Here is a 27,556-nt window from a genome sequence, read left to right as displayed (position 1 = left end):
TCTTTTCCTAAATTAAGGGTTAGAGCCAGTTCACATACTTTACTAAGGCGCTCTCCTAGCCCCTCTAAGACATATTTGCTTCCTGCTAATGACAGGATAGGCAGGATGTCAGACGGCTGGAGCATGTTAAGTGGGACCTGGACAAGGTGGTGAATGAAGCCATAAGCAAGTGAATTAAAAAGCTAATTTGAATATTTTAATTGTGGTTCATTCATCTGAGGTGCAGTAGATCCAGCATTTCATTAGCTGTTAGGCAGCATTTAGCATCAATGGTTGAATGTAATTCCTAAAATGTACACTGACAACAAACAAAAAAGTCTAAACACATAATTAGAGTATGTTTTACGCAACAATATGTGTGTTGGGAGAAAGCCCCACTCAATAAACATTGCACCTATTTATACGATGATTTTTTTCTAGTGCTGAAAACAGAAGTACACGCAGTCCGACGTTTTTCTTGGTAGTCTTAAAACACCCATGCGATTGTGCGTCACTCTCTTATCTTTCCTCTAGTGTAGGAAGAAGAGGGGGCTGATGCAGATGGAGTGGGTTTGTTCATAGTCTAGTTGATGGCTTTCTTCTGCCTCTTCGGTAAGGATAGAATTCTTTGAGCTGGGCACTCTGAAGTGTGGCAGAGTGTTGTAACTGCAGTAGGTTGTGTCCATTCCTCAGTTGGTTTTCTCTGAGGTTTAGGTGCGAGGGGTCTTCCTCTGGGAAGAGAGTGGTTTATGGTTCCTGGTTCAAGGCCCGCTTCCTCTGCGGTTGACATAGATGCTTCTTGGTGCAGCTACATTTTTAACCAATCCTTTCCTCCACTGTGTGAGGTGCAGTTGTTTGCTCCCATCCTCATCTTTCGAGGTTCATGAAGAGGGATTCTTAGTGCAAGTTCACTCCCCCCCTGTGATGGAGGGAGGCATTTTTTATTGCAGGTGGATAGTTTGTATACTCTTAACTCCTAAAGTCAGGGAGAGGGGATACTTTGTTCGGCTGCTCAGACATCCTGGATCTGTGTTTCCTGGAGAGGCCTGTGTTATTACAAAGTATGTTGTGGTTCCATATTTATCTTGTAACAGAGGAATGAAAGAATGATGGAAGGAGCAGGAATATTGTTGATAAATTATCGTCCAGCTAGGAAGGCAATTCCTCCTCTGTAGTCTTTTCTGTGGCTTCGTCTGAGTAACTGTAAAAGAAAACAGAGACTGGATTCAGCCTGGGTAGATCACACACTAAAGAACAGGGTGGAGGAAAAAGGGAGTAAGCACCGCCAAGTTAGGCACTTCCAACTAGATGTGCGCATAGAGCTAACACTAGAAGAAAGAGGTGGGGGCACAATAAACAGTCACCATCAACAATGGAGAGAGAGAACACATTCCTAAGTGTCTAAAGAATTGTATACAATAATTTACAGGATACAGAAAATTACCTTGAATTCCTATAATGATTTCAGGTACCTGGGAAGCCGTAGTCAGAATCCTCATCTAGAACCCCCAATTGCAAAATTACTGGGTAGTCTACAGGGCAATGCATGACCTCTCATGGTGAATTAAGAGGTGCTCTCCAGAGGGAAAGCAGTCAGAGCCCTAAGCTGAACACCCTTAGTAGAGGCATTACTGGGAGATACTTGGGGCAGTGCACCTAGATCCTGAGATGTAACCCTCATTGGAGAATTACAGAGTGGCCTGTGGGACAATGCAGTGAGAGCCCTGAGCTAAAACCCACAGCAGCCCAATTAATGAGATCTAAGGTACAAAGCAGTCACAGCCACAAGCTATGAACTCCAGCATTACTGAAGAGTGTGCTGGGGGAGGAGGACCAATGAAGCAAGATTTTCTAACTACCCCCCTGGTACCTACGACTTTCAGTATTCACAAACGGCATTTACGCATAGTAAAGTTAGACTTTTGTCTCCTTTAAAATTAAGTTTTGATCTTACGTTTATCTGAGACCAAGGACTTTTGGTCTCAGTTAAACGTAAGACCAAAACTTAAGTTTCACTGAGACAAAAGTCTAACTTTATAAGCATAAATGCCCTTTGTGAATACCGAAAGTCATAAAGTTAGACTTTTGTCTCAGTTTACCTTTGTGAACTGGTCCCACCTGCTATTTACTTCAACACCAATCTGAAGTACTATGTGGGGAAAATTCTTAATTGTGACCACGACATGCACATTACAAGATGCTTTGTTATTTGTTTTTCTTTTTAGAGTTTTATGTAGCGCGAACTAGATCCGAAGATATTGAGTATCAGAGCGCTTTACATAGCACCAGTTTCGTTACACAAGGACACATTCATTTTTGTTAGGCAAAGGGAGATTAAGTGATTTGCCCGGAATCACAGGATGTTGAGCGTTGTTGCCGAGACTCGAACCCAGTTTCCCAGCTTCGAGGTTGACCGCTTAGCCGTAAGGCTACATTCTCGTTGTGTTATTTGGATCTGTAGAGCGTCACTTATCGTCTGAAGTGTATCTAGGTGCTTTTGAGCAACTTTAGAAACATATCCTGGAGTAGATTATAGCTTTACTGGAGTAGCCAATGTACAGTACAGGAGAGTTCCCTTATCTTCGCACTTAGTCAAAGTAGGGATACCCACACATACTAATACAGTTGCACTACTACTAATAGTGGTGGAGGCAGTTTTCAGGGCCCTTGTTTGCAAAAGGGATGACAATGGGTGCTAATGCTCAGCATGGACTGCAAAAAATTCAAATTAATTGCCCGTAAATGGCTACCCTGAATAACACATAGTGAACAAGCATGCAAGGAAGCAAATGCTATCATCAGGTTTATTGGAGCAAATGTTTTGAAGAATGGGCCAAATGTCAAATAAATTTGTTACAAGTCAAACATTTTCCAGGAGGTTCTAAAGGGGCACCTGCAAACATTCCCATTCTTCATTCATGACCTCTTCATCAATTTATTAAGAAAGGGCCCTTTAGTTGAAAGAATAAGTGTCCCAGAAATCAGCAACAAAAACACTTAAATAGCATCAGGGAATTTTTGCATAAGTACCAATTCCTCCCACCCTCCCCACCGACAGAAGGTTATATTCATAAAAGGGGAGCTTTGCATTTCAAGTACAGAATCCTTGTCTCTGAACAGCTGCTTGTCTGTTTTTCAAAGCATACTCTTTGGCAAAAATGTTGGGGCAGAAACTTCAGACGCCCCAAAGCACCTTGTAATTCTTAGAGCAACATACCCGGGGGTGCAGTAGCACCCCGCGCTCTTCACTATCACCCCTGGCAAAAAGGAAGTCTCAGGAAACTCTTCGCAGTTCAATGCACATGCTATTGCCTCTCTACACCAAAGCGTCGGTCCCCAAATACCAGAATTTATTTTTAGTCAGTACACCTGACTTTTTCCTTATTCGTTGGCACCCTGGGAACTGACCTTGCACTCCTTGAACCTCCTGCAAATGTTTGCTGATGCATTTCTAAGTGTATTTTATCCAAGGCTGCGCAGCATGACAAATCCACCTATTCTAGGAAAACATAATATAACAAGGGGCATTATGGAAAGATGCGGAGGCCTCTTGAAAAAAACAGGTATCCCATTCTTAGATAAAGGTGATACGGTCACCCTACTCACTGCTTCTCCTCCTAACTAACTGTCACCACTTCCACCACTTCAATAAAACAAATTCTATTGTCATATTCTGTATTCCAGAATGCTAGATACAACAGTACCTCACTCTGAGAATGAACATCTCTCCAAGACTATTCAACACACCCCGAAACCGTTCCCAGGATGCTTGTGTCCGATTCAGGGAAAACCTGGCTTGGCAGTTCGTGCTGGACTGTTCCCATGTTGAACAGGGTCAAGACTGATTTGCATATGGCTGAGTCTAAACTGGGGTGACGAAGTGAGCTAAAGAATGATGATGGATTCAACCCAGATCTGTGACTGGGGGTGAGTGTCTGAAAAGTTTCAGCGCTCCGTCCATCACCTCCATCCACAAGACTTGTAATTTGAACTAATAATCTAATATTTTGATTTATTTTGGGACTTTGAAGCAAATATATTTGGATGACGTGCAATATGAATAATATTGCATTGTTAAAATTGTACGCTTGAATGTTTGATTATTTTATTTACAGTGCTCAGGGAGGAAGTGTCACATCATCTCCTTGTGTTTGCTTTGCCGCTGGATTCAAGCTAGCCTGGCTGATGAGGGGTATTAACACAAAATCAGTCCCAGGATGCTTGTTTCCAGTCCAGGGAAGACGTGGCTTGGCAGTTCGTGCTGGACTGTTCCCATGTTGAACAGGGTAATGACTGATTTACATATGGTTAGGTCTGAACTGGAGTGGCGATTTGAGCAAAATAACAATGATGGATTTAACCCAGATCTAATAGTGACTGGGGGGTTAGTGTCTGAAAGGTTTCAGCGCGCTGTCCATCATCTTGTGTTTGCATTATTCAACACACTCTACATAGCTGTGCTCTATTTTAGTATACCAGGGTAAATATGGAAATGCAAATTGATCTTTTTCAAAACATAGCAGATCTGACACATTTGGTGTATAAACTGTCCTCCAGGTTGCAGGATGTAGTTTTGTTTGAGTTACGATGCAGTGATGCTGTCTATGTTAGGTACATCAAAATTTGCAATCATGAATTCAAACACTTGAGGTTTTTTTACCAAAAAGTTGTACATATTTCAGGAATCATGGTTTTGTGGGTTTGTTGTAGTAAAATCACAGTTTTGTGGTATATAGTTGCCAGAACATGTGACGGAGAACACTGCTGCTTTATTGGGAGTGATCAGCAATGAATAGTCGGTTTCTTCCTAACCAAAATGCTGCTAAACCACAAATGGGCCCACAGTTCTGCTACCATTATATGTGATAGGAGTCTCACATACCCTTCTTAATCAAGGTAGACTTCATGTTGTAAATATTTTTTATTACTTAAGCACTATTTTACCTGAAGCACAAGGGTATACTGAGCATGCAAATGAAATAGTCATCATAACTCAAATCTGTTCACTCACAAAAAACACTCACGATTCCTTCTGTCTCTATAATAATCTGCAAGAAATTAGCTCGTATTCAAATAAACTTCAGTAGATGCTTTTTCCAGAGTCATTTGATATCACTTTCCGTGACGGCATCGAGTTCCAATGACACATGACATCACTTCCTGTGATTAGGCCACATGAGGTCAATCTTCACCTGAAAATTGCCCACTCTTAACTATGGACATGGTCCGTCTTTATTACTGTATCTGTCCTCTCCAACATACCACTATCCAACTTCACAGAGTCTAGAACTATGGTACTTATCACCTCCTGTTTGATCTGAAACATCAAAGCTTTATCAGGCTTCCTTTGAAGTCCCCCTGTTGACTTCTTGTTCACGAAAGATTCTCTGCCCAGTCCACAAAGCTCTATAATGTTGTTTGCCAGGCAACCTTGTCAAATTGTCCATCTCTTATGTTCAATCTACAAGTTAAGATTGATTAGAGAACTTAAAGTCTGTCAATTACAATTTACTGTCTACAGAGCGACGTGTTACAAGACCTATGAAGGAAGGACCCTGCATGGGCAAACCTCATCCACTGGATCTCTATCAATGAATCTCATTATAGAAACTGACCTTTTCAAATTTAGTTATCCTCACTTTTCTGGAACACCATTTTTATTCTATTGACTCTTAGCAAAAGCTTTATCGTATATCAAAGAGTGCTTTGTCAGCTAATTGCAGTCCACTGCCGAATGGCTGCATGTTAATCTATCTAATAATGTGATTGATGTATGTGATCACATGGTGCGCTTAGGTCACTACTCAGATTGTGATACTTCATAAAAATCTGAAATAAAATAAAAAACAAAATAAATGCCTAACGAGTTAACATAGAGAAAAATGCAGTCTAATGTCCTTTCCTCTATCCTGGTGAACTGGCATCCATGAGGTGACCTTGTAGGTTACTACTGTTTGTTTCTTACAAAGGCAAGTGAAAATAGTTGGTGGTGTGGTGTGGGTCAGGGGTTGGGGAGAGGGGGAGGGAGGGGGATCAGAGCAACCGATTGCATGTGTACATGCCTGCCTTACCCAGGTATGATTGCATCCTCTGGGGCAGACTCCATCTGATCTTCATGGGTGCAGCTGAAATGAGAAAAATGTAACTTTTTCATAACCTATCTCTACTAGCGGTTGAAGTACATTGAAAAAAGTAAGGGAACTGTAATGCTGTGCCCAATGGGTGCGGGCGAGTAACCATGGGGGCAAGGTCAAAAGGGTGGCTAAAAAAACATAATTTTTTCTGTCTTTGCACCTTTATGTATGTACATATAAAATAACACACTGCTTAAATGTTAAACATATGTAAGTTAAGTTAATCAGTTGGAAATGCACTATTGTAGTTTTTGAAACCTCTATTAGAGGTCTGCAACCAGAGATCCACAGAATTAAATCCAGGTTGGAGTAGTGGAGAACAGTTAGGGCGTAACACAGACTCCTGCAGCCCCTTCGGTACAGGGGCCTGTGTTAGCGGTTTTTAAAAATCACACACTTCACAGCTCAGCGGATATCTCCTTTCTAATATACCTGAAAACAATAAATCTGTGTCATCAGGAAGTGTAAAGTGATTCCATTAATTAAAGCCAATACCAACATCCGAGCTCCCTTTACATTTGCAGATTCACCCTTGTGCACATTTTCACTTCTTTCACTTCTTTCAGGTAAACAGGCACTCTAGCAAGAAGGCTTGTTTAGCTGTATGTCTCGTGTAGGCCCATTGCTGTTTTCCTTATGTTAGCATGAGCACGATGCAGATTGTTCTCTGCTTTGTGCACGTTACTCTACAAACATGTTTTGCTTTGTGCTACACTTTCCTTTCACACAGACCATGCTGTTGTTTTCGCGTTCTGTTCTTTCCTGGGATTTAGTCTGAACATGTAAACAAGGTCAAACAACAATGCCCCTTGTTATTCTGTTCTGGTCAGGTCCTAGAACCCAGACAAAACACGCAAATGCAGTTGTTTGGGAATTTTGTCTTATAGGTATGAACAGATAGGTAACACACACACTTGGAGAGGGACCCATCCAGGGAAAAAATTGTGACAGCACCTGAGATGTAGAACTTTCATCTGTGTATGCTAAGGTACAGGGTCTGCTGCTAACACCCAGATATCTTCTGATATATACACCTTTTGCTTCTGTAGTAAAGGAGGGAGGTTAGGTTACCCTGTCATATATAATGACAGCTCCTTTTATGATTTACGGACTACTTGCTATGCTGACCGCATGTGTTAGGCATTTTCCTACTTGTTGTGGCACGTATACTGCATACTAGAGCACAATAGTTAAAATAACTAATAACACAATGAACCGTGACTTAAAACAATCTTTAACAGCAAGGGTATTAGGTATGGGCCATGCTGGTTAACTCACCTTTATGGGGTTCAGCGTGCTCTTAATAATCTCCCAAGAAGATCTCTGGGTGGGTGGACCCCATTCAAAATGCTCTTTGGCATCAAGAAGTTTGTTCCGGACCTTGAAGGTTTAGACGTTGTGGCGGCTGCCGCAACCTTTGGCGTAGATAACCACTGTGATGTCTTACAGGATCTACAAAAGTGTTGTGATGCTCTGGCTAAAACCCATTTGCCCTCAACTTTGCCTGAAGAAGCAGTAGTTCTGATTCCTGTTTCTGGCTGGCTCCCGAAAGTTGGTCATCAGGTTCATGAACAGGTGGTGATCAAGAAAGAATTTGGTCCCTCCTACCGTGCTCCTGTTCCAGTGCCTGGAGTTCAAGGTACCCGAACTGTGATTTTACCTCCATTGCCTGGATACAAAGATAATCGCTTTGTTTCAATTGAACAGGTATAGTTACACCATATGGCCAATGCTCAATAGTATGCCTCGGGGTATCCCAGGACATGATATTCCTTTACATCCTGTGAGCTCCATTCCTTCTGATTCTCCCCAGCTGCCTGTATGGGATGTTGAGTCTTCAGTTGACTGGGTATCTGTTTTACCTTCTACACCATACACGTTGGACATTATTTATTCTGATCCACCGCTTGAATCCTCTACGGGACTACAAGCCTCAAGTTCAAATCCAGAATCCCAGCCTTTATTGTTTCAGCTGAGTTCTTAGGGTTACTATATCGATAAAGATAATTTCTCTTCGGACAGGTCTACATTGTCTTCAGTTTTATCCCCACCACCAGCGAATATTTGTGTGGTAAAAAATACTTAACTGGTTCCACCTTGGAAGTATGACTGGATAGTGTTTTCCATGGTATTTCTGTTCATGTGGATTGGATTTGTGACTGATTTTATCTTTTGATTAATGGCCACTACCTCCCAGACCATTCTACTGCAGAACTTGTCGATTTCTCCTCGCATAAAGTGAAAAGAGACCAGTTCCTTTTTAACATATCAGCGGTCCCAGTTACTGAGGAAATTGAATGGGATAAAGTACCATTCGATTTTATTTTCCAGTTATACGGAGTCCCTATAGATACCATATGTATTCTGTGTTTCTATGGGTGATGTAATAATACCTGGGTTGCAATCAGACGATTGGGATGTCAATGCTGTGAATTCATTGTTTTCTGAATTACAATATTACAATGTCTTTGACACTGAGGATTTATTCCTAAATTCTAACTGTGCCGATTTGTTATGTTATCAACATTATGGACATCATTTGTTGCATAAAGCTAATGGACAGCTTCCCCAATTTAATTACACTCTGGATAATGTTGACAATTTGCTTGCTGTTGTCGACAACCACATTAATACTTTATCATCTAGCCTTTATACTTTGGATAATATTGTGTGTTCTGTTATTGACGTTGTACTGTTAGTTCCTGACCAGCTATACCCATGCACTGCAGGAGCGAAGATAGCCCCGTTCCTCTGAACCTACCACTCCGTGGCGCATACCATAAATAGTACCATGAGCCAACAGAATAGCAAGGGACAGGGGGCGGGAATAAGGGAAGGACAGACAAGGAATCCCAGATCTTCTCTCCTAGGGGTAGAGTCCTACTGCAGGGACCACGTCACTCCACGTACATTATCACAAGGAACAGTCTGGAACACCGTCTGCACACAAAAAGCAGATATCAGCAATATGAATACAAAAAAGCCCTCTTTCTCCCCTCATGCACCCACACACCACCCTATAACACTCCTCCTTACCACCGTTACTTGTAATAGTCGCAGGGTGGAGTACTCCGTCCTGGAGTATATGATTCCAAAGCCAGCAAGCAGAATGCAGGAGAGCAAAAGCAGAGGTCCGGGACCAAAAAAGGAGGGGAGGGTGGGCGAGACGGCAGGGATAAGTGCCACAGGTAACCAGAGACCAAATGGGGGACAATGGAAAAGGAGGAAAAAGTCGTTAGAACGACTAAAAAAACCTCCTTTTAACTGGATTTAGTGACTTTCTAGCATACCGCCTGGAACAAAGACCGAATTCGGGTCAGAACGGGATCTAATCGCAGCACAACACAAGCTCCGTTGTGCGCTCTTCCAATACCCGGAAACGCCTGAACCAGCACTCCGCCTCCGCACAAAGAGGTGGACAGCCTGCACAAGAGGCGGAAGTGCGGAACAGCGTCTGCGTCACCGGGACCAATAATCAAACAGCAGGAACAACCGGACAATCCAGCCGGATCACCCGAGTTCCACAAGAAGCGCCGGAGCCCCAGCACCTCTTAATCCCAGCCGGGATAAAAGTCACCTCAAAGCAAAAAAGTGAGAACTAACACACAACACAGACAAGACGAACAAACAACTAACCTCAGGGACCCAAATACAAAAAACCAAACAGGAGGTCGAGGGAAGCAAGAAAATAGGAGGGGATAGGGAGGGTCTGGGTTGAACAAGGATTTACAGGGATTAACAGGAGCCAACACACAAAATGGGGAATGCCACGAGCTCGTGAATGCAGCAAGGATCCTAAGGTACCAAAACAGCTCCCAGCACGAACCAGGAACCACAATTCAAGATAACGAGCACCGGGAACAGGGAAAACAACCCTTTTAACCCCGCCCGGCTCGTCACATGGGTGCTGTGTACATGGTAAGAGAAAGAGGACTTCCAGGCCAATTCCTAACAGTACCCCCTCCCAACGATCCTCCCCACAGGGCAGGGCTTAGACGGATGTTGCCGATGGAACATACGGATCAGGCGAGGAGAGTGCACTCCCCCAGCCGGCTCCCATGTACGGTCCTCGGGGGCATACCCTTTCCAGTCTATCAAATAGAAAAGACGCCCCTTTCGTCTTTCTGAATCCAGGATAGCCCGAACCTCATACTCTTTCTGTCCGTCCACTATTACAGGGGGAGGAGGTGGTATGACCTGTGAGGATGGTATATAGGGCTTCAGCAGGGACGTATGAAATACTGGATGAACCATATAATCTCCGGGCAGATCTAATTTCATGGCAACGGGATTTATAATCTGTATGATCGGGAACGGTCCTGCATACCTAGGTTGTAATTTACGGGATCCCCCAAGCCTCAAATTCTTAGTTGCTACCCATACCTGGTCTCCAACTTGATACCCAGGTGCAGGGACACGATGTTTGTCCGCCTGCAACTTCATAGTAGCCTTAGCTGTCAACAACTGCTCCCGGGCAATCGCCCATATCTTTCCCAGACGGTCACAAACGTCATCTATGGCTGGCACACGTCCCGTAGGCTGAATTGCCATCGCCCTGGGATGATAACCTAATGAACAGTAAAAGGGTGTCATGCCTAAGGCTGAGTGCTGACTGTTGTTATACGCGAACTCAGCAATAGGAAGAGCCATCACCCAATCACAAGCCAGTGATGTCGTTAAACACCGAAGGTACTGTTCCATGGTCTGATTGGTGCGTTCGGTCTGTCCGTCAGATTGTGGATGTTACGCGGATGACAATCTGACGTCCACCCGCAACACTGAACACAATTCCTTCCAAAAATGTGAAACGAACTGAGCCCCCCTGTCTGTCACGACCGCAGAAGGCAACCCATGGATTCGCACAATGGAAGACATGAAAACCAAAGCCATTTCCCTGGCTGTAGGGATCTTCGGAAGAGGAATAAAATGAGCCATTTTCGTAAACAAGTCAACCACCACCAATATAGCAGTAAACCCAGAAACAGACGGAAGATCGGTCACAAAATCCATGCTGATGGTATGCCACGGAGAAGGGGGAACCTCCAGAGGTTGCAACAGACCCGATGGTTTACTATGTGAAGGCTTACTGATGGCACATACCGGACAAGCCGCAACATACCCCTGCACATCCTTGGCCAATGAATCCCACCAAAACCATCTTGTACACATCTCCTTAGTCTTAGGGGTCCCAGGGTGTGCCACCAAGGCAGATGAATGACACCACTCCATGACCTGATCTCTTAAAACAGGGGGTACAAACAACCGATCCTCATAATACAACAATCCATCCTGAACTGATGCCTGAGGCAGAGACAACCATGGTGTAAGATCCATCTCACGCAGTTGACGCTTAACTGATGTAATAAACGCCTCGTTTTCCACAGCCCCAACAATCCTGTCTTCAGATATCATAGGCCTACTCTCTTTTTCCTGAGATAGCTCTTTGGGATCCACATGGATACGGGACAAGGCGTCAGATTTAACCTGCTGCGCTGCTGGTCTATACGTAATGATGAAGTCAAACTCATTAAAAAAAAGAACCCACCGCATTTGGCGTGGCGTCAAGGCTCGCGCCGAACGGAAGAACTCCAAATTTTTATGATCCGTGTAAATGGTAACGGTGTGTCGTGCCCCCCACAGATAATGCCTCCATTCCTCAAAAGACAACTTAACTGCTAATAGCTCCCTTTCAGCCACAGTATAATTGCGCTCCGCAGGCAGTAGGGTCTTAGAGAAGTAGGCAATAGGATGCATACAACCTGTCTCGGCCACTCTCTGGGACAGCACTCCACCTACTGCACACATTGACGCATCCGTCTCCACAAAAAAGGGTAGAGCCGGATCAGGATGGATCAACACGGGTGCCGATGTAAATGCCCCCAACAACCGCCGAAACGCCCCCTGCGCCTCTGGAGACCACTCAAAGGATACCCCTTTACGTAACAGCTGAGTCAGGGGAGCCACAATATCTGAGAAGTGCGAGATAAAACGCCTGTAGAAATTGGCGAACCCCAACAACACCTGTATATGTTTTACAGACGTTGGAACAGGCCAGGTGATAATGGCCTCGATCTTTCGCGGATCCATCCGCACCCCTCCAGCAGACACCACAAATCCCAGAAACTCTACTTGAGTAGTACTAAACTGGCATTTTGTCAGTTTCGCATAAAGATGGTGCTCCCGCAACTTGCGCAAAACCTGGACCACATGTTGCTGATGCTCGGCCCCTGTCTCCGCTCCGATCCAGGAACTCCCGCAACACCTCATTTATGAAATACTGGAATGCCGCCGGCGCATTACATAGCCCGAACGGCATCACACAGTATTCATAAAGGCCATGTTTTGTTTTAAAAGCAGTTTTCCACTCATCCCCAGTTCGCACACGCACCAGATGATAGGCGCCACGCAAGTCCAACTTGGTGAACACCCTTGCGCTGCGCAGCTGATCTAGTAACACGGGGATGAGTGGAAGCGGGTATTTATTTTTGACAGTGGCTTTATTTAGTGTGCGGTAATCCACACACGCCCGCAAAGTCCCTTCTTTCTTCGGAATAAAAAAGATAGCCGAAGAAACGGGCGAACACGATGGACGAATAAACCCCTGACGTAGCATCTCATCAAGATACACCTTCAAGTGCAACTCCTCCGGCTCAGAGAGAGCATACACCCTACTACAAGGAAGAGGTGCCCCAGGAATAAGATCGATCTTACAATCGAATGATCTATGTGGGGGCAAACCCTGCGCCTCTTCTACATCGAATACCTCCCTGAACTCCTGATATTGCAAAGGCACTGTGTCCATACCAGTGGCAGCACAGGACAACGACAACTCCTTTTCACCTGCATCCTTATAGGAGTGCTTCAAACAATACGAGGAATCAAGAGACACTAGCCTTTGTACCCAATCTATCCTGGGATTGTGCTCCTGCAACCACGGCACGCCCAAGACCATCCCGAAAGAGGGAGCATCAATGAGGTCAAAACACACCATCTCCGAATGCCCATTCTCACACACCAGACACAAAGGCACCGTCCGTTTAGTAATAGAACCCGATGTCAATTCAGTGCCATCAATCGCCCGCACAGGTTCCGGCTGGTCCTTTACACAACATGGAACATTCAATTTCTTAGCCAACGTAATGTCAAGGAAATTGCCTGTTGCCCCTGAATCCAACAAAACCGATACCGGCACTTTTCCACTGTACAACGCCAAATGAGCATTAATAATGAAGTGCCTAGGGGCCATATCTACTGCTCCAAGTACACTGTACTGTTGATCCTTCCCTTCATGATACAAACAGGCCACTCTCTTTCCATAAGAGGTTCCAGAGGGTTTCACGGGACATTCCCTCGCAAAATGCCCACCCTGGCCACAGTACAAACAGAGTCCCATCTCTCTTCTTCGTTTCTTCTCCTCATCGGACAAAGGCCCCCTTACTCCACCTATCTCCATAGGTTCAGACACACTCTTTGTCTCTCCTGCTCCCAAGGACTTATGATCGGGCCTCACAAACCCTCCCCTTGGCGCCTGATAACGGCTTTTCTCTCCCCGTCTCTCCGCTAGGCGATGGTTAAGTTTAACTACGAGGTCAATAAAAGCCGCACAGTCAATAGGGGGGTCTACCACCTGTGAGACTATGTCCTTTAGATCTTCGGACAGTCCCTGATAAAATAAAGAAGTCCTCTTATCTTCGGGCCAATGTGTCTCTGACACCAAGCGATTAAAGGTGGAAATATATGTCAATAAATCCTGGCGCCCTTGTCTTAACTTTAATAATTCTGCGTCACTTGCCTGCATAAAGGCGTGCTTTGCAAACAAACCACGCATTAGTTCCTTAAATGCAGGATAGTTTGTTAATACCGGATCATCCCTGTCTACGAGAGGTATAGCCCACTGTGCCGCTGTACCAGCCAAGTATGAGATTGTGAACGCCACTTTAGCCGAATCATTAGGAAAAGCAGTAGGTTTGCACATAAAGTGCAGTTGACATTGGTTCATGAATGTGCCAAATTTGGCGCTATCCCCTACAAACCTTTCAGGTGGTGCCAAAGGGACCGGAACCGGAGTATTCACGGTAACCGCCACCGGTACCCCCCCACTGGCTCCCTGCCCTTGCCCACCAGAATATTGGAAAGTGGCTGGGTGTATCACCTGGGCCTGAGGAGTCCTAAGCTGCACTCTTTCCCTACTAAGTAGTGCCCCAACCTCTTGCTTCATAGCCACGTTCTCTTGTCGCAACTCATGGATCTGGCTTTGGAGGGCAGTCAAGGCACCCATGACATCCTGCAAAGTGGGGGTAGTACCAGCCGTAGCCCCCACGTCCTCATCCATCGTCGCTCAGGCAGTGCAATTATTACGTGGGCTCGTTATTCTGTTAGTTCCTGACCAGCTATACCCATGCACTGCAGGAGCGAAGATAGCCCCGTTCCTCTGAACCTACCACTCCGTGGCGCATACCATAAATAGTACCATGAGCCAACAGAATAGCAAGGGACAGGGGGCGGGAATAAGGGAAGGACAGACAAGGAATCCCAGATCTTCTCTCCTAGGGGTAGAGTCCTACTGCAGGGACCACGTCACTCCACGTACATTATCACAAGGAACAGTCTGGAACACCGTCTGCACACAAAAAGCAGATATCAGCAATATGAATACAAAAAAGCCCTCTTTCTCCCCTCATGCACCCACACACCACCCTATAACACTCCTCCTTACCACCGTTACTTGTAATAGTCGCAGGGTGGAGTACTCCGTCCTGGAGTATATGATTCCAAAGCCAGCAAGCAGAATGCAGGAGAGCAAAAGCAGAGGTCCGGGACCAAAAAAGGAGGGGAGGGTGGGCGAGACGGCAGGGATAAGTGCCACAGGTAACCAGAGACCAAATGGGGGACAATGGAAAAGGAGGAAAAAGTCGTTAGAACGACTAAAAAAACCTCCTTTTAACTGGATTTAGTGACTTTCTAGCATACCGCCTGGAACAAAGACCGAATTCGGGTCAGAACGGGATCTACTCGCAGCACAACACAAGCTCCGTTGTGCGCTCTTCCAATACCCGGAAACGCCTGAACCAGCACTCCGCCTCCGCACAAAGAGGTGGACAGCCTGCACAAGAGGCGGAAGTGCGGAACAGCGTCTGCGTCACCGGGACCAATAATCAAACAGCAGGAACAACCGGACAATCCAGCCGGATCACCCGAGTTCCACAAGAAGCGCCGGAGCCCCAGCACCTCTTAATCCCAGCCGGGATAAAAGTCACCCCAAAGCAAAAAAGTGAGAACTAACACACAACACAGACAAGACGAACAAACAACTAACCTCAGGGACCCAAATACAAAAAACCAAACAGGAGGTCGAGGGAAGCAAGAAAATAGGAGGGGATAGGGAGGGTCTGGGTTGAACAAGGATTTACAGGGATTAACAGGAGCCAACACACAAAATGGGGAATGCCACGAGCTCGTGAATGCAGCAAGGATCCTAAGGTACCAAAACAGCTCCCAGCACGAACCAGGAACCACAATTCAAGATAACGAGCACCGGGAACAGGGAAAACAACCCTTTTAACCCCGCCCGGCTCGTCACATGGGTGCTGTGTACATGGTAAGAGAAAGAGGACTTCCAGGCCAATTCCTAACATGTACAGACTGAAGTGTCTACCTTGTATCATGGTCAGAATTAGCTTAGATCAGTTATGCAATTTGGTTGGGCAATGCAAACACTTAAAAATGGGCATGTTCCTTGGCATTACCTAAATTATAGCGCATTGTTCTTAACCATTTAATTTAACATGCAAACAACAAACAATGGCTATGAAGGACATTAGCTATACCATGCTACATGTAGATAAACTTGAACAATTTCCCTTCACTGTAGCGAAGAGGCATTCCGTAGTTTGGTTAATACACAGAGTTATCTCATTGCCAATCTTAATGTTTCAATTCACTGCCTGCCTGAAACATTTCCCGTAGGTATATATGAACCCCTTGGGAGCAGATATATATATATATATATGTGAGTTATAGTCCCTGCCTTTTACATATCATTGTGAGCTAGCTGAAAGAGAGGTTTTTCTTACAGGGGAAGAATGCGTCCCCACTGCCGGTCATTCCTTGTATGTCAAAAAGTAAAATTTTGCGGCGCCTGTAATGTTTCTACCCCTATTTTGGCGTATTAATTGAAAGGAACTCCTGTTCCCGCAATTATTCCCACTCTCACATTCTTTCGAATGGCAGTTATCTTCTCCTTAATAAATAATCAGGACTGTTGTGGTCTGCTGGCAGGGATTCCGTATGTGGTGTCTGTATCCCAGGTAGTTACTTGTTGCAGCAACGTTCTGTTTCCTTCTCCACATGGGAGTGTAGATAGATTGTTGTGGCCTTCCATCCCGACTCTAAAAAATAGATTTCAATCAGCTAAGCAGACTCAAAGCGTTATTATTTCAACAAGAAATGGCTCTCACTTCAGCACTACACCTTCGAATTGCAGGTGGTGAGAACGTCTAATGAATACAATCAGTTAAACCCAAATCTCCCCCAACCTTTCGGGGAATTGATACATCAAATTTGTGGCATCATCGTGCTATTCTTTATATTCCACAATGACTGCTTCATCTGTGGTCTTGCCCGGACAGGTGTAGCTAAAACTGTACCGTGAGGAGATGCTACTACTTTTTGAACTCGTGCCCTTAGACGCTCTGGATGCTGAATTTTGTCTAACCTTCCGATATGCTTCCTTCAGCAGTTTGCAACCTGTGTTCCATTGCTTCCGGTGCCCCTTTCAGTGGGTCCTGGATGCCTGCCTGGCTACCCCGTATCACGCTGCCCAGGATTTTGAACTGTTGATGGGTCCCTCAGTGGCTCATAACTAGAACTGTTCCTTTGCTTGTGTACAACCCAGCGATGGGGCCAGTGGCCGGCGGTGGTCCCTGAGCAAATGCACAGCATCTTATGGATCTCCATTTCATCAAAGTTAACACAGGATTTCCTTGGATGTACTATCAGCAACTGGATGGCTGATATTTTCAGTTTGGAAAATTCCGATGTCTTACTTGAATTAATGTCTTTCCACTTGGCGTTCTACATCCTGGGTCCCGGCGATACGCTGTAATTGGATTCTTCTCATTCAGGGATCCTATCATCTAAGACGCTTTTAAAATGCAACCAGTTATACGCTTTCGATCTGCTTATCATCTGACTTCTGTCATTATTTTGGTGCTACCATACTGCCCAAGAGGAGGGAGTCATATGTCCGGTGTTGGCCGTAGTCGATTTCCCTATGTTAGCATGAGCTCGTTGCAGACTGTCCACTGCTTTGCGCACGTTAATCTACAAACATATTTTGCTTTGTGCCACATTGTCTTTTCAGATAGACCATGCTCGTATTTTCGCGTTCTGTTCTTTCCTGGGATTTAGTCTGAACATGTAGACTAGGTTAAACAACAATGCCCCTTGTTATTCTGTTCTGGTCAGACCCTAGCACCTAGACAAAACACACAAATGCAGCTGTTGTTTGGAGACACATACTTGTGTCTTATAGGTATGCACAGATAGGTAACACACTTGGAGAGGGAACTTTACAGGGAAAAGATTGTGACAGCACCGGAGATGTAGAACTTTCATCTGTGTATGCTTAGGTACGGGGCCTGCTGTTAACACCCGGAGCTCTTCTGATATATAATCCTTTTGCTTCTGTAGCAAGAGTGAGGTTAGGTTACCCTGTCAAATATAATGACAACTCCTTTTGTGATTTACGGACTACTTGCTGTGCTGACTGTATATGTGTTAGGCATTTTCCTACTTGTTGTGGCACCCATACTGCATACTAGAGCACAATAGTTAAAATAAACATTTTAACCTTTCTTTGTGTTTCTATCAGAACTTATTGTAGACGAGTATGATTGTGAGAGCAAAAGGCTTTGTCCTGCAACCTGAGAGGGCCGGGAGTGTTATGTTTTGAGGTGTCTAATCACTTATTTCTCTGTGAATGAGTAGGAGGACAAGTGAGACACTATAGCGAGTCAGTCCCAGGGTCATAGGAACTCGGGTGGTAGGATGACTCAGTCCCTGCCTCCTAAGGTTCAATTATCCCGAGCATAGTCCTGTGACTCTGCAGAAAACCCTGCAACATCTGCCCGCCTGCGGTTTCACCCCTCCCCCCATCGCCTTACACTGCAGCTGAAGCATTTCAGCTCTCAGAATCAACAGGCCTGGGATGGTTATGTTTTCACAGAAAGCATGGAAGCGGTTTCCCTTAAATTAAAAAAAGTATGGGCACATCATGCTCCTCCGAGCCGGCCCACTTCGGCCACTGATCTCTATTGACTTTTAAAACAGAAGACTGCACAAGCTAGGTCTAGGCAATTTTAAATAATATAAATGTGATTACAATTAATAAAGGCCTTCAACAATCACATATGAACTTGTCTGTATGTTCGGAAGAATAACAGAAATATTTCCTAATCAAGGCATGCTTGTTGTAAGGGCCTCCGAAGATACCCCACTAGACAGTGCCTGTGAAAGTTTGGAAGGGATGGGGTAGTGTCAGTTATGTGCCTGACTATCCCTGGGAATTGCACCTTCACTGCTATAAAGAGCATAATATTAATAATCCCACAATCTTCCTGGCTTCTTGGAGTTGACATGCTGAATAAAATGTTTCTTATTTGAGTAGGTGGGATGTGGTTTCTAGTCAATGCTACGTATAAGGCTGCTCATTTCAGGGCGGTGAAACAAAGTGTGACTTTAGATTGTTCTTGAAACTGTTAAAGGAAATACTTCTACCAGACTCGACACAAGCTTAATATCTCTCTGATGGTAAGCTTATGAGCCACGCGGTGGCTACTATTAAATAGGAGTAGTTTGGGAGGAGATCTGGAGCCAGGGGGCGGGGCTAGAGCGAGCAGAAGGAAAACAGGTGATAGTGCAACACGGGGACAGAGGCGGGAAGACAGCAAAGGAGGGAATGAATGCAAAAGGAGGAGCGGAGAGCAGTTAAAAAATTGAAAAAGCTGAGAACAGAAGGCAAAAAAGAGGCGAAAAGGCAAGCAGAGGAAAAGAAGAAGCAAAGAGTGGAGAGAAAAATCTAGAACTAAGCTACTGGTCTTCCGTTTGGCTTGAAACATTAATGCTACATCCTATTTTCTTTGAAGTCTGTCCATTGGCTCTCTGAGTGGCGTAACAATAGCCCTCGGGATGCAGGGTGTCCCCCAAGCTTCAGGAAGCCCCCTACGGCACTGTGCATGGGCGGCATAGCCTGAGAGCTCCTGGCTGAGTCTGGATCGTGGGGATCCCCCCTCCATATACTTTGCAGAGGGCCCCCTCAAGTTTCGTTGCACCACTGGGCTCCCTCTAAGGCGAATTTGAGATTCTCTTCCTCTTCTACAAATAGATGTTTGCTGTCAACCTGTTCTTTGCTTGTCTTCCAACTAGAAGCTTATCTTCTGCAAATTACAATTTACTGTCTACACAGCGAGGTGTTACAAGAAATATAGAAGAAGGACCCGGCATAAGCAAGCCTCACCCACTGGATCTCTACCAATCAATTTAGAAGGTCACAAAAATTCTCCTCTTCCAGCATATGTACAGGTAACCCATTCTCTTGTGTCTGCTTGACCTGGGCCTTGCCAGTTAAAGACCCAACACTAGTTTTCCCATTCTCTGGAACAGCATTTCTGTTTTACTGCCTCTTCACTAGGACTTTGCCATTTTCTAACATCATATATGGAAGAGCGCTTTGTCAGCTAATTGCAGTCTACTGCCGAATGTGATTATTGTATGTGATTACTAGGTGCCCCGAGGACACTGCTCAGTTTGTGAAGCTTCTTAAAAATCTGAAATACGGCTGTCATATTGCCACTTGACAGAGAAAGTTTTCGACTGGGTGGATTGGGCCTTTCTGTTCCATACCTTACAGCGATTTGGCTTTTGTGGTCCATTCATAGCCATGATATGGGATACAAAAAAAGTTACTTACCTGTACACTGTGGTTCTCCAGTATTGATATCTTTCATAGATTCTAATGCTTGTAGCTTCCCCGTCGTTATGGTAGGAGCCTCGCGGTAGACAGAAAAGAAGTACTATAAAAGTACATTAGAAACCACAAAGGAAAAGAAAAACTTCAACATTCGTCATCCTCTTTATGTAGGTCCAAACTTCGACCAATCAGAGACGAGCCCTAGACCTCAACTCCCCAGCAGAGCCACCAGACCTCAGATTTTGTGCACAAGTGTGCTAAGATTAAGAGTAGCATGAGGTAAGAAGTGGCAAGCCTAAACGGAGAGGAGGGAGGCCGCATGTGAATCTATGAAAGATATCAATACTGAAGAACCACAGTGTACATGTAAGTAACTTGTTTTTTCTGCAAGTATTGAATCGTTCATAAATTCACATCCTTGTATCATAGTAATTAGCAGTGTTCTGTGTTAAATTGTTGCCACTAGGCGAAGACCTTCTTCTTTTTTTTTTTAAACGTAGTTTATTGGTTTTATTCAAGACATATACAAATCGATATACAACAGCTGACATCACATCCGCATACTAGTCCCACAAAAGAAGTCCCCTCAACACCAAAGCAGTACATCGATTGTCGTTATAATAGGGCCACTCTATCAATGCCCGGAAAGTAACAAAGCCTCTCGCACATAGCATTGTCCTTGTTCTACCAATAACTATAACCGCCCACCCCCCACCCCAACTTCCCATCCCCGACGCGGTTCCTTGTTCAAAGTCCTATTGACTGTTGTTGCTAGGAATGACTATGTATGTGCCCGTGCATTGCGCCTGGTATGGCCTGGGACTCTCCTCCATCATTAATCTGCTCCCCTCAGTCGGTGCCCTGGGCGCAGTCTCGTAGTGCCTGCACTAAAGCTTCCCATGCTGCCGCCATTTCCAGCCCCTTGTCGTTGTTGTGCCTACGCGCGAAGACCTTCTTATGCAAGAGAATGAAACATAGCATTTAAGAAACATATATACATATAGATCTATATACATTATCAAATCCAGATACCTAACTAGAAACATGCAAAACTATGAGATCAAATGAACAAAGTAAAACAGAGGTCAAAGATATAAATAAGCTGTATCTCCAGTAAACAGATGTCTCCGGACCGCTTCCCCACTGCGGCATCCATTTTCCATGCTGAATCCAGGCAATAGTGGTTGGTGAACGTATGCACGTTAGACCATGTTGCTGCTCTACATATGTCTGGAAGCAATACTTCAGCGGAGGGCAGTAGAGGCCGCCATCTTCCTTGGAGAGTGCGCCAACACCTTTGCAGACAGGGGTCTCCCAGCTTCATCATGTAAATGTAAATGTGTTTGTATTTATATAGCGCCTTCTACCCAGAGGTCTCGTAGCGCTGTATTCATACCGCTGTGGAACCCTTCTGGCTTTCCTGTGAAATGTCCACTCCTGGGCATCCCCAATAGCTTGCTTAATCTCCACAACGACCCCAGGCATCCAAGCGCTGCTGGGGTCGTTGTGGAGATTAAGCAAGCTATTGCCCAGAGTCACAGAGTGGGACCCATGATTAGACTAGGCACCGAGGCGATAATTATCAGGTCCGGGGAAATGTGTCCAAGAGCTGCCGAGGCGGGAATTGAACCCTAGTCCCGGGCCAGACCTCTGCATCAGGGTCTGCCGCTCTAACCATTGAGCCACGCTTCTCCCTATTATGGCAGAAGACAATTGCAGAAGAGATCCAACGTGCGATACTGTTTCTGGAAAGGGCTTGACTTTTCCTTGGAGAAGCAAAATACACAAAGAGCTTGTCCAATTTCCTGAAAGTATTTGTTCTCTGGGTGTAGAATTTGATGCACCGTTTTACATCCAAAGAATGCAACGCTCTTTCGGCAGAAGTTGTAGGATTTCCAAAGTACGTTGAGAGCCTGAATCTCACTGATTCTTCTGGCCAAAGTGAGGGCCAGTAAGAGAGCTGTTTTCCATGGAAAATATTTTAAATCAGCTTTGTGGATCCGCTCAAATTGCGATTTCATCAATTGAGCTAGGACCGTGTTTAATTCCCATGGAACTGACGGACGTTTCAGTGGTGGAAAACTCTGAAGAGGCCCTTCATAAACTCTTTAATACTTTGCGTTGACCACAGCAAGAGGTCCCCTGTTTTTCTGCAAAACCTAGAAATTGCAGCTGGTTTACCTTGATAGATGAATGAGCTAACTTTGACTTTGCTAAATGATGTGCGAAAGGCAAAATTTGCTCCGGGGTTACGAGCAAAGGATATATATCCTTTTCCACACACCAGTAGCAAAATCTTTTCCATTTTGCAGAGTATGCCCTATTAGTGGAAGAAGCTCTGGCCCGCTAAAGAATGGACTTGCAATCTGGAGCGATGTCTAGATTTGTAAATTCATAGTTATGAGTCATGAGGTTCCAAGCTGATAAACTCAGAGATATATTCCGAGGATGAACAATCTGGCCGCTGTCCATGGACAGCAGGTTTGGCCATGGTTGAAAGAGAATCTGTGAAGAGATGCAGCGCAGGGGAAGCTCTGGGAATCAAAACTGTCTTGGGCATGCTGGAGTGATGAGAATGAGATGACATTGTTCCTTTTTCATTTTGCTCGGCACCCTTGGGATAAGGGGAAATGGCAGGAAAGCGTATGCGAACATTCCTGTCCACTGCATCAGCAGAGCGTTTTCCCAAGAGTTGGCCTGAGGAAACCTGATGGCGAACTTTCCCATTTCTTGTTGCTCGCTGTCGCGAAGAAATCCAGATTTGGAGTGCCCCATAGCCTGAAAACTCGCCGCAGCTGCTTCCCATCTAATTCCTATTTGTGACATTGTGCATTGGTTTTGCTCAAATAATCCGCCACTCATTGTCCATGCCTGGGACATGCTCTATCTGCAACATTATCTTGTGCTGGATTAACCATCTCCAAACTTATTGGGCTTGGTCCGATAACGGGAGAGACCTGGTGCCCCCTTGTTTGGCTAAATAACACATTGCTGTGGTGTTGTCTGTTCTCACCAGAACAGAGGAGCCTTGGATTCTCAGAAGGAACATCTGAAGATCTAGATAAACAGCCCTCAACTCCAAGAGATTGATGTGTAATTGCTTTTCTTGAAAGGACCATTTTCCGTGGGTTTGCAACTCCTGGAGATGCGCTCCCCAACCATACATTGAGGCATCCGTGCTCATCGCCTGTTACAACTGGAACGATAGGCCTGGAGAGATATTGCAGTCCTTCTCCCACCATGACAGTGCCTGATTCATTGCCTGAGAAATAATGATGATGTCTTCGAAGGAGCCCTGCGCCTGAATCCACTGTTTGTATAACTGCTCTTGACGAGGCCTCATTTGGAGCCGACAATTTAGAATTAGTGGGATGCATGATGACAGCATCCCCAGTAAAGATTTGAACATTCTAACAGAAGTGGACTCTCTTGCGCGCTGGAGGGATGCTAAGAGCATTATCCTTTGCTTCCGTTCTGGAGTGGGAAAAGCTTTAATCAATCTGGTGTTTAGTATTGCTCCGAGAAAAATACGTTTCTGACCTGGAATCTGCTCGTTGAGTTGAGATGTGAACAGCCTTTGACAAGCCCGTATAGACTCTCTTACAAAGTGGAACGAAGGCCCTTTCACCAGCCAGTCGTCCAGGTAGGGATAGACCTGATAGCCCTTGCTCCTCAGAAAAGCTGCCACCTGAGCCATACATTTTGTGAATACTCTGGGAACTGAGCGAAAGCCGAAGGACAGAACCTTGATGGTAGTGATCCCCAGCCACCTCAAACTTCAAGAATTGCTGATGTTTCACCAGAATAGGCTAATGGAAGTAAGTGTTGGGGAGATCGAGGGAAGCTAACAAATCTCCTTTGTTCACCAACAGGAGAATTTCATGCAGGGACAACATTCTGAATGATTGTTTCTTGATGTATTTGTTTAGCTGTCTGAGGTCCATGACCTGTCTCCATTTCCCACACTTTATGAGGAAAAATTGGAATAGAAGCCTTTCCCTTGTTGACTGAGAGGAACTTTTTCTATTGCCCCCTTTTGCAGCAAGATGGATATTTCCTACTATAGTAAAGGAAGATGGTGATGTATTCTCCTTGAGGGCAGATTCCGAGGAGGCTTCTGAATAAATTCCAGGCTGTGGCCGAAACAGATGATGTCTAGGACCCATTTGTCCTTTGTAATGGTCTGCCATTGACTCAGAAAAGGAGAAAGATGATGGGACTGCAGAGGCTTAAGTCGAGATGAGGTGGCTGTCGGAAGAGAAACGTCACTGTCGTCTAGAAGGGTCTTGCGATTTTCCTCATGCCGAAGATTATGTCTAGCTGACTGTTGGCTGTATGAGACATTGGAAGACCGGAAATGTTGCTGTTGCTGCTGACCTCGATATTGTGGTCTGTACGATTGTTGAGAATACAGCTGAAATCTGTAGGACTGATAGGACGATCTTTGCTGGAACTGACCTCGACCTCTTCCACCATGAAAGGACTGATAACGTCTTGGTTGCAATGTGCCCAAAGAATGTGCCGTCTCAGTATCCTTTTTGACACCCTGAAGTTCTTCATCCATGTGTCTCCCAAACACGTTTTCCCTGTCAAAGGGCATATCTAACACTTTCGATTGTACTTCAGGGCGGAAAGACATCGCCCTCAGCCAGCCTTGTCTACGGAAAACAGCGGCTCCTATTATTTGTCTAAAAGCCATTGAAGACAAACCCATGGCCGAGCCAATCACTTCGGACGCAGCTCTAGCACCTTACTGTAGTAGGTCTTTTGCTTCCTTCTTTTTATCTTTGGGAAGATACTCAAGAAGAGGTGCAAGGTCTGACCCTAACTGGTAGTCGTATTGCCCCAAAATTAAGGGATTAGAGGCCTGGATGGAAGTAGCGGCCATAGTAGCGAAGCGTCTGCCTTTGCTGTCAAGCCGTTTGCCTTCTCTGTATGGAGGCACAGAACAAGGAGATTGCGGATTCCTAGCACACCTCTGCGCAGCTTGTGTTATCACGGAATCTGGCAGGGGATGACCAATCAAACACACCGAAGCTGAATTGGGTGCCTTGCATTTTTTTTTTCATCCTTGGCAAAACAGCTGGAACCGCGGCCAGATTCTTGATTATCTTTAGTTCCTTGCTCCATATATAATACACAATAGGTATGGATCGAACTGACTTCTTGGCCAAATCCTTAAAATCATAATGAAGCATTTGTTTTGAACTATAGGTAAAGGCAAATCAAATCTCCTAGAGGCCCTCTCTAGTAACTTGTGGAAGCCCCCAATATCTCCCGGAGGAGAACTTGCTGGAGGGGGGAAGGCGACGGCGAAGATGGAGCCACGTAATCTTCCCACTCCTAACCAACTAAATCAGGATCCTGAGTGAGCTCACCCTTTTCAGGTTGATCATCTGCTTCACTCCCGATGTAATCGTCTTGAATTGTAAAGCACCTAGGAGCCTGTCTCTCTTCCTGTGCAGCAGGTGGTGGAGTAACCACTGGGGGTGGCGGCACTTGAATACTTGGGGCTCCAGGCGTCAGCGGAACCGGAGCGTGAGAATCCGGAAAACACTTCTAGTAATCATTTAGTATGTGTCTCATGTCAGAAACCAGGGACGTTGCCACCAGCATGGAATCCCTTCTAACCTCCTGATGCTCTTCGCAAGCCTCATATGGATAGTGTTCCTGAAAAGAATAGTAACGCTGGGCCCATGGACTACTTGTGAAGGAGTAGTCCCCTTCCAAATACTCAGACGTGTCCTGCCCCTGTGCCTCCTCTTCCTCATCTGTGTCCTGGCATTTAACCCTGAGATGAGAAGTGCTATAAGCGGGACTGAACAGACTTTCATCTCCCGATTCCTACGTATCCAGAAGGTGAGAAGGAGGCAGAGGTGATATCTTTGACCAAGAAGACAAACCTGGAGACTTCTGGATATAGTGGAGGCTCCTAAAGTCCTGTTTTTGCCTTGTCAACGATGACGTAAGATGACGGAAGATGTCGGAAATTAACCGTCATCAAAACTGGCAACGAAGAAGGTGACTTAAATACTATCGTTGACGGAGTGATCGTCAATGGAGTCGTCGACGATGGTGCTCCTGCCGACGGGGTCTTAGGCAAAATCGTTGACGCAGTGGCCGTCGACGCCGCCGTCGATTGCATCGACGAAGAAATTGATTTTGTCAAAGGCGTCGTCGCCACAGACACCGATGTAGATTCGGCTGGAGTTCTCGAAGACGGGTCTGTCGACTGAGCTTTTTGTGTCAACGAAGCCTGTTTTAGAGGTGTGACAGGCATAGAAGCAGCAGAAGATTTTTTCAAGCTAGAATCTTTTTGCTTTAGAGCTGCTTTATCGGCAGATGAGTTTTGTTCCGCCTTTAACGTTTTAGAATCAGCCTTCAATGAGGTCCCTCATTTTTATGTTTCCTCTCAGCTGAGGGTGGCCCAGGGCTGTCTTCCACATCAGACACAGAACCAGTTTCAGGTTTTTTCTTCTGGATCCATAACAACAACCTGGCTTCTCTATCCTTTAGAGTTTTGGCTGAAAAGGTTCTACAATATTTACAGTCATTGGTTGTATGCTTGGGATAAAGGACTGACAATCCTTGTGGGGGTCTTCAGAGAAGTCTTGCATTTCCACAGGATCTACAGGGTCTAAAAAAGCCACTTCTTCGATCCCTCTGACATTATGAAGTAAAGAAGATGAATCAAACAGTACCTTGAGGTGAATTGTAGCAGGGTCAAAAATTCACAAACTGACAAAAATTTGCAGAGCTCAGGGAGACTCCCTTATACACGACGTGCGGTTAGAAATCTGAGGTCTGGTGGCTCTGCTGGGGAGTTGAGGTCTAGGGCTGGTCTCTTATTGGTCGAAGTTTGGACCTACATAAAGAGGCTGCCGAATGTTAAAGTTTTTCTTTTCCTTTGGTGGTTTCTAATGTACTTTTATAGTAATTCTTTTCTATTTACCGCGAGGCCCCCACCATGACGACGGGGAAGATACAAGCATGTCAATCTATGAAAGATTTAGTACTGGAGACCTATGCAACACCATGATATTGGGTCTTGGTTAATGGAGTGGGCTCTAATCTCTTTCGATTGGGGAGAGGGGTGAGACAGAAGTGTCCCCTTCCCCACTTTTATTTGCCCTTAGTATTTAACCCCTGGTGACCAAAATATGCACAACTCCCTCCATTTAAGGTCTTACTTTTGTATCGACAGAGCATACAATCTCTATTCACAGATGGTGAACTGAACTCCAGGCCAGTTGTTTTTATATCAAAGATATAGTTGTTTTATTTTTAGAACCAACAAGTATCAAAATATACTGTTCTCAATATGAGAGGTCTCCGATGAGTACTTTGCAGAAAGGCAATAAACTTTGTGTAAATGTAAATGTAAATGTACAGGAATTTATATAGCGCAAATCACCAAGCGGTTTCTAAGCGCTTGCTTAGAGAACCCGTCCTGGTATTCCCCTGTGAGATAACC

At 45.1% G+C, this 27,556-nt stretch overlaps 1 protein-coding gene across 3 annotated transcripts in view; it reads right to left on the bottom strand.

Moving 5' to 3' along the window:
• Positions 1–174: 174 nt before the first annotated feature.
• LOC144792652 (uncharacterized) overlaps positions 175–27,556 on the bottom strand; it is a 546,052-nt gene continuing 518,670 nt past the window's right edge. For all 3 annotated transcript variants that reach the window (XR_013602588.1, XM_078667796.1, XM_078667797.1), the window contains exons 7-8: positions 6,051–6,104; positions 175–1,180 (exon numbers count right to left, since the gene is read on the bottom strand). Coding sequence is in view for 2 of the 3 variants with exons in the window: in XM_078667796.1 (XP_078523922.1) it covers positions 1,129–1,180; positions 6,051–6,104 (106 nt within the window). In the remaining variant the exon portion in view is untranslated. The remainder of the gene's footprint in view (positions 1,181–6,050; positions 6,105–27,556) is intronic.

This window comes from Lissotriton helveticus, chromosome 11 (genome assembly GCF_964261635.1).
Source record: "Lissotriton helveticus chromosome 11, aLisHel1.1, whole genome shotgun sequence".
Taxonomy (NCBI): Eukaryota; Metazoa; Chordata; class Amphibia; order Caudata; family Salamandridae; genus Lissotriton; species Lissotriton helveticus.
This window is presented reverse-complemented; position numbering and strand designations above follow the sequence as displayed.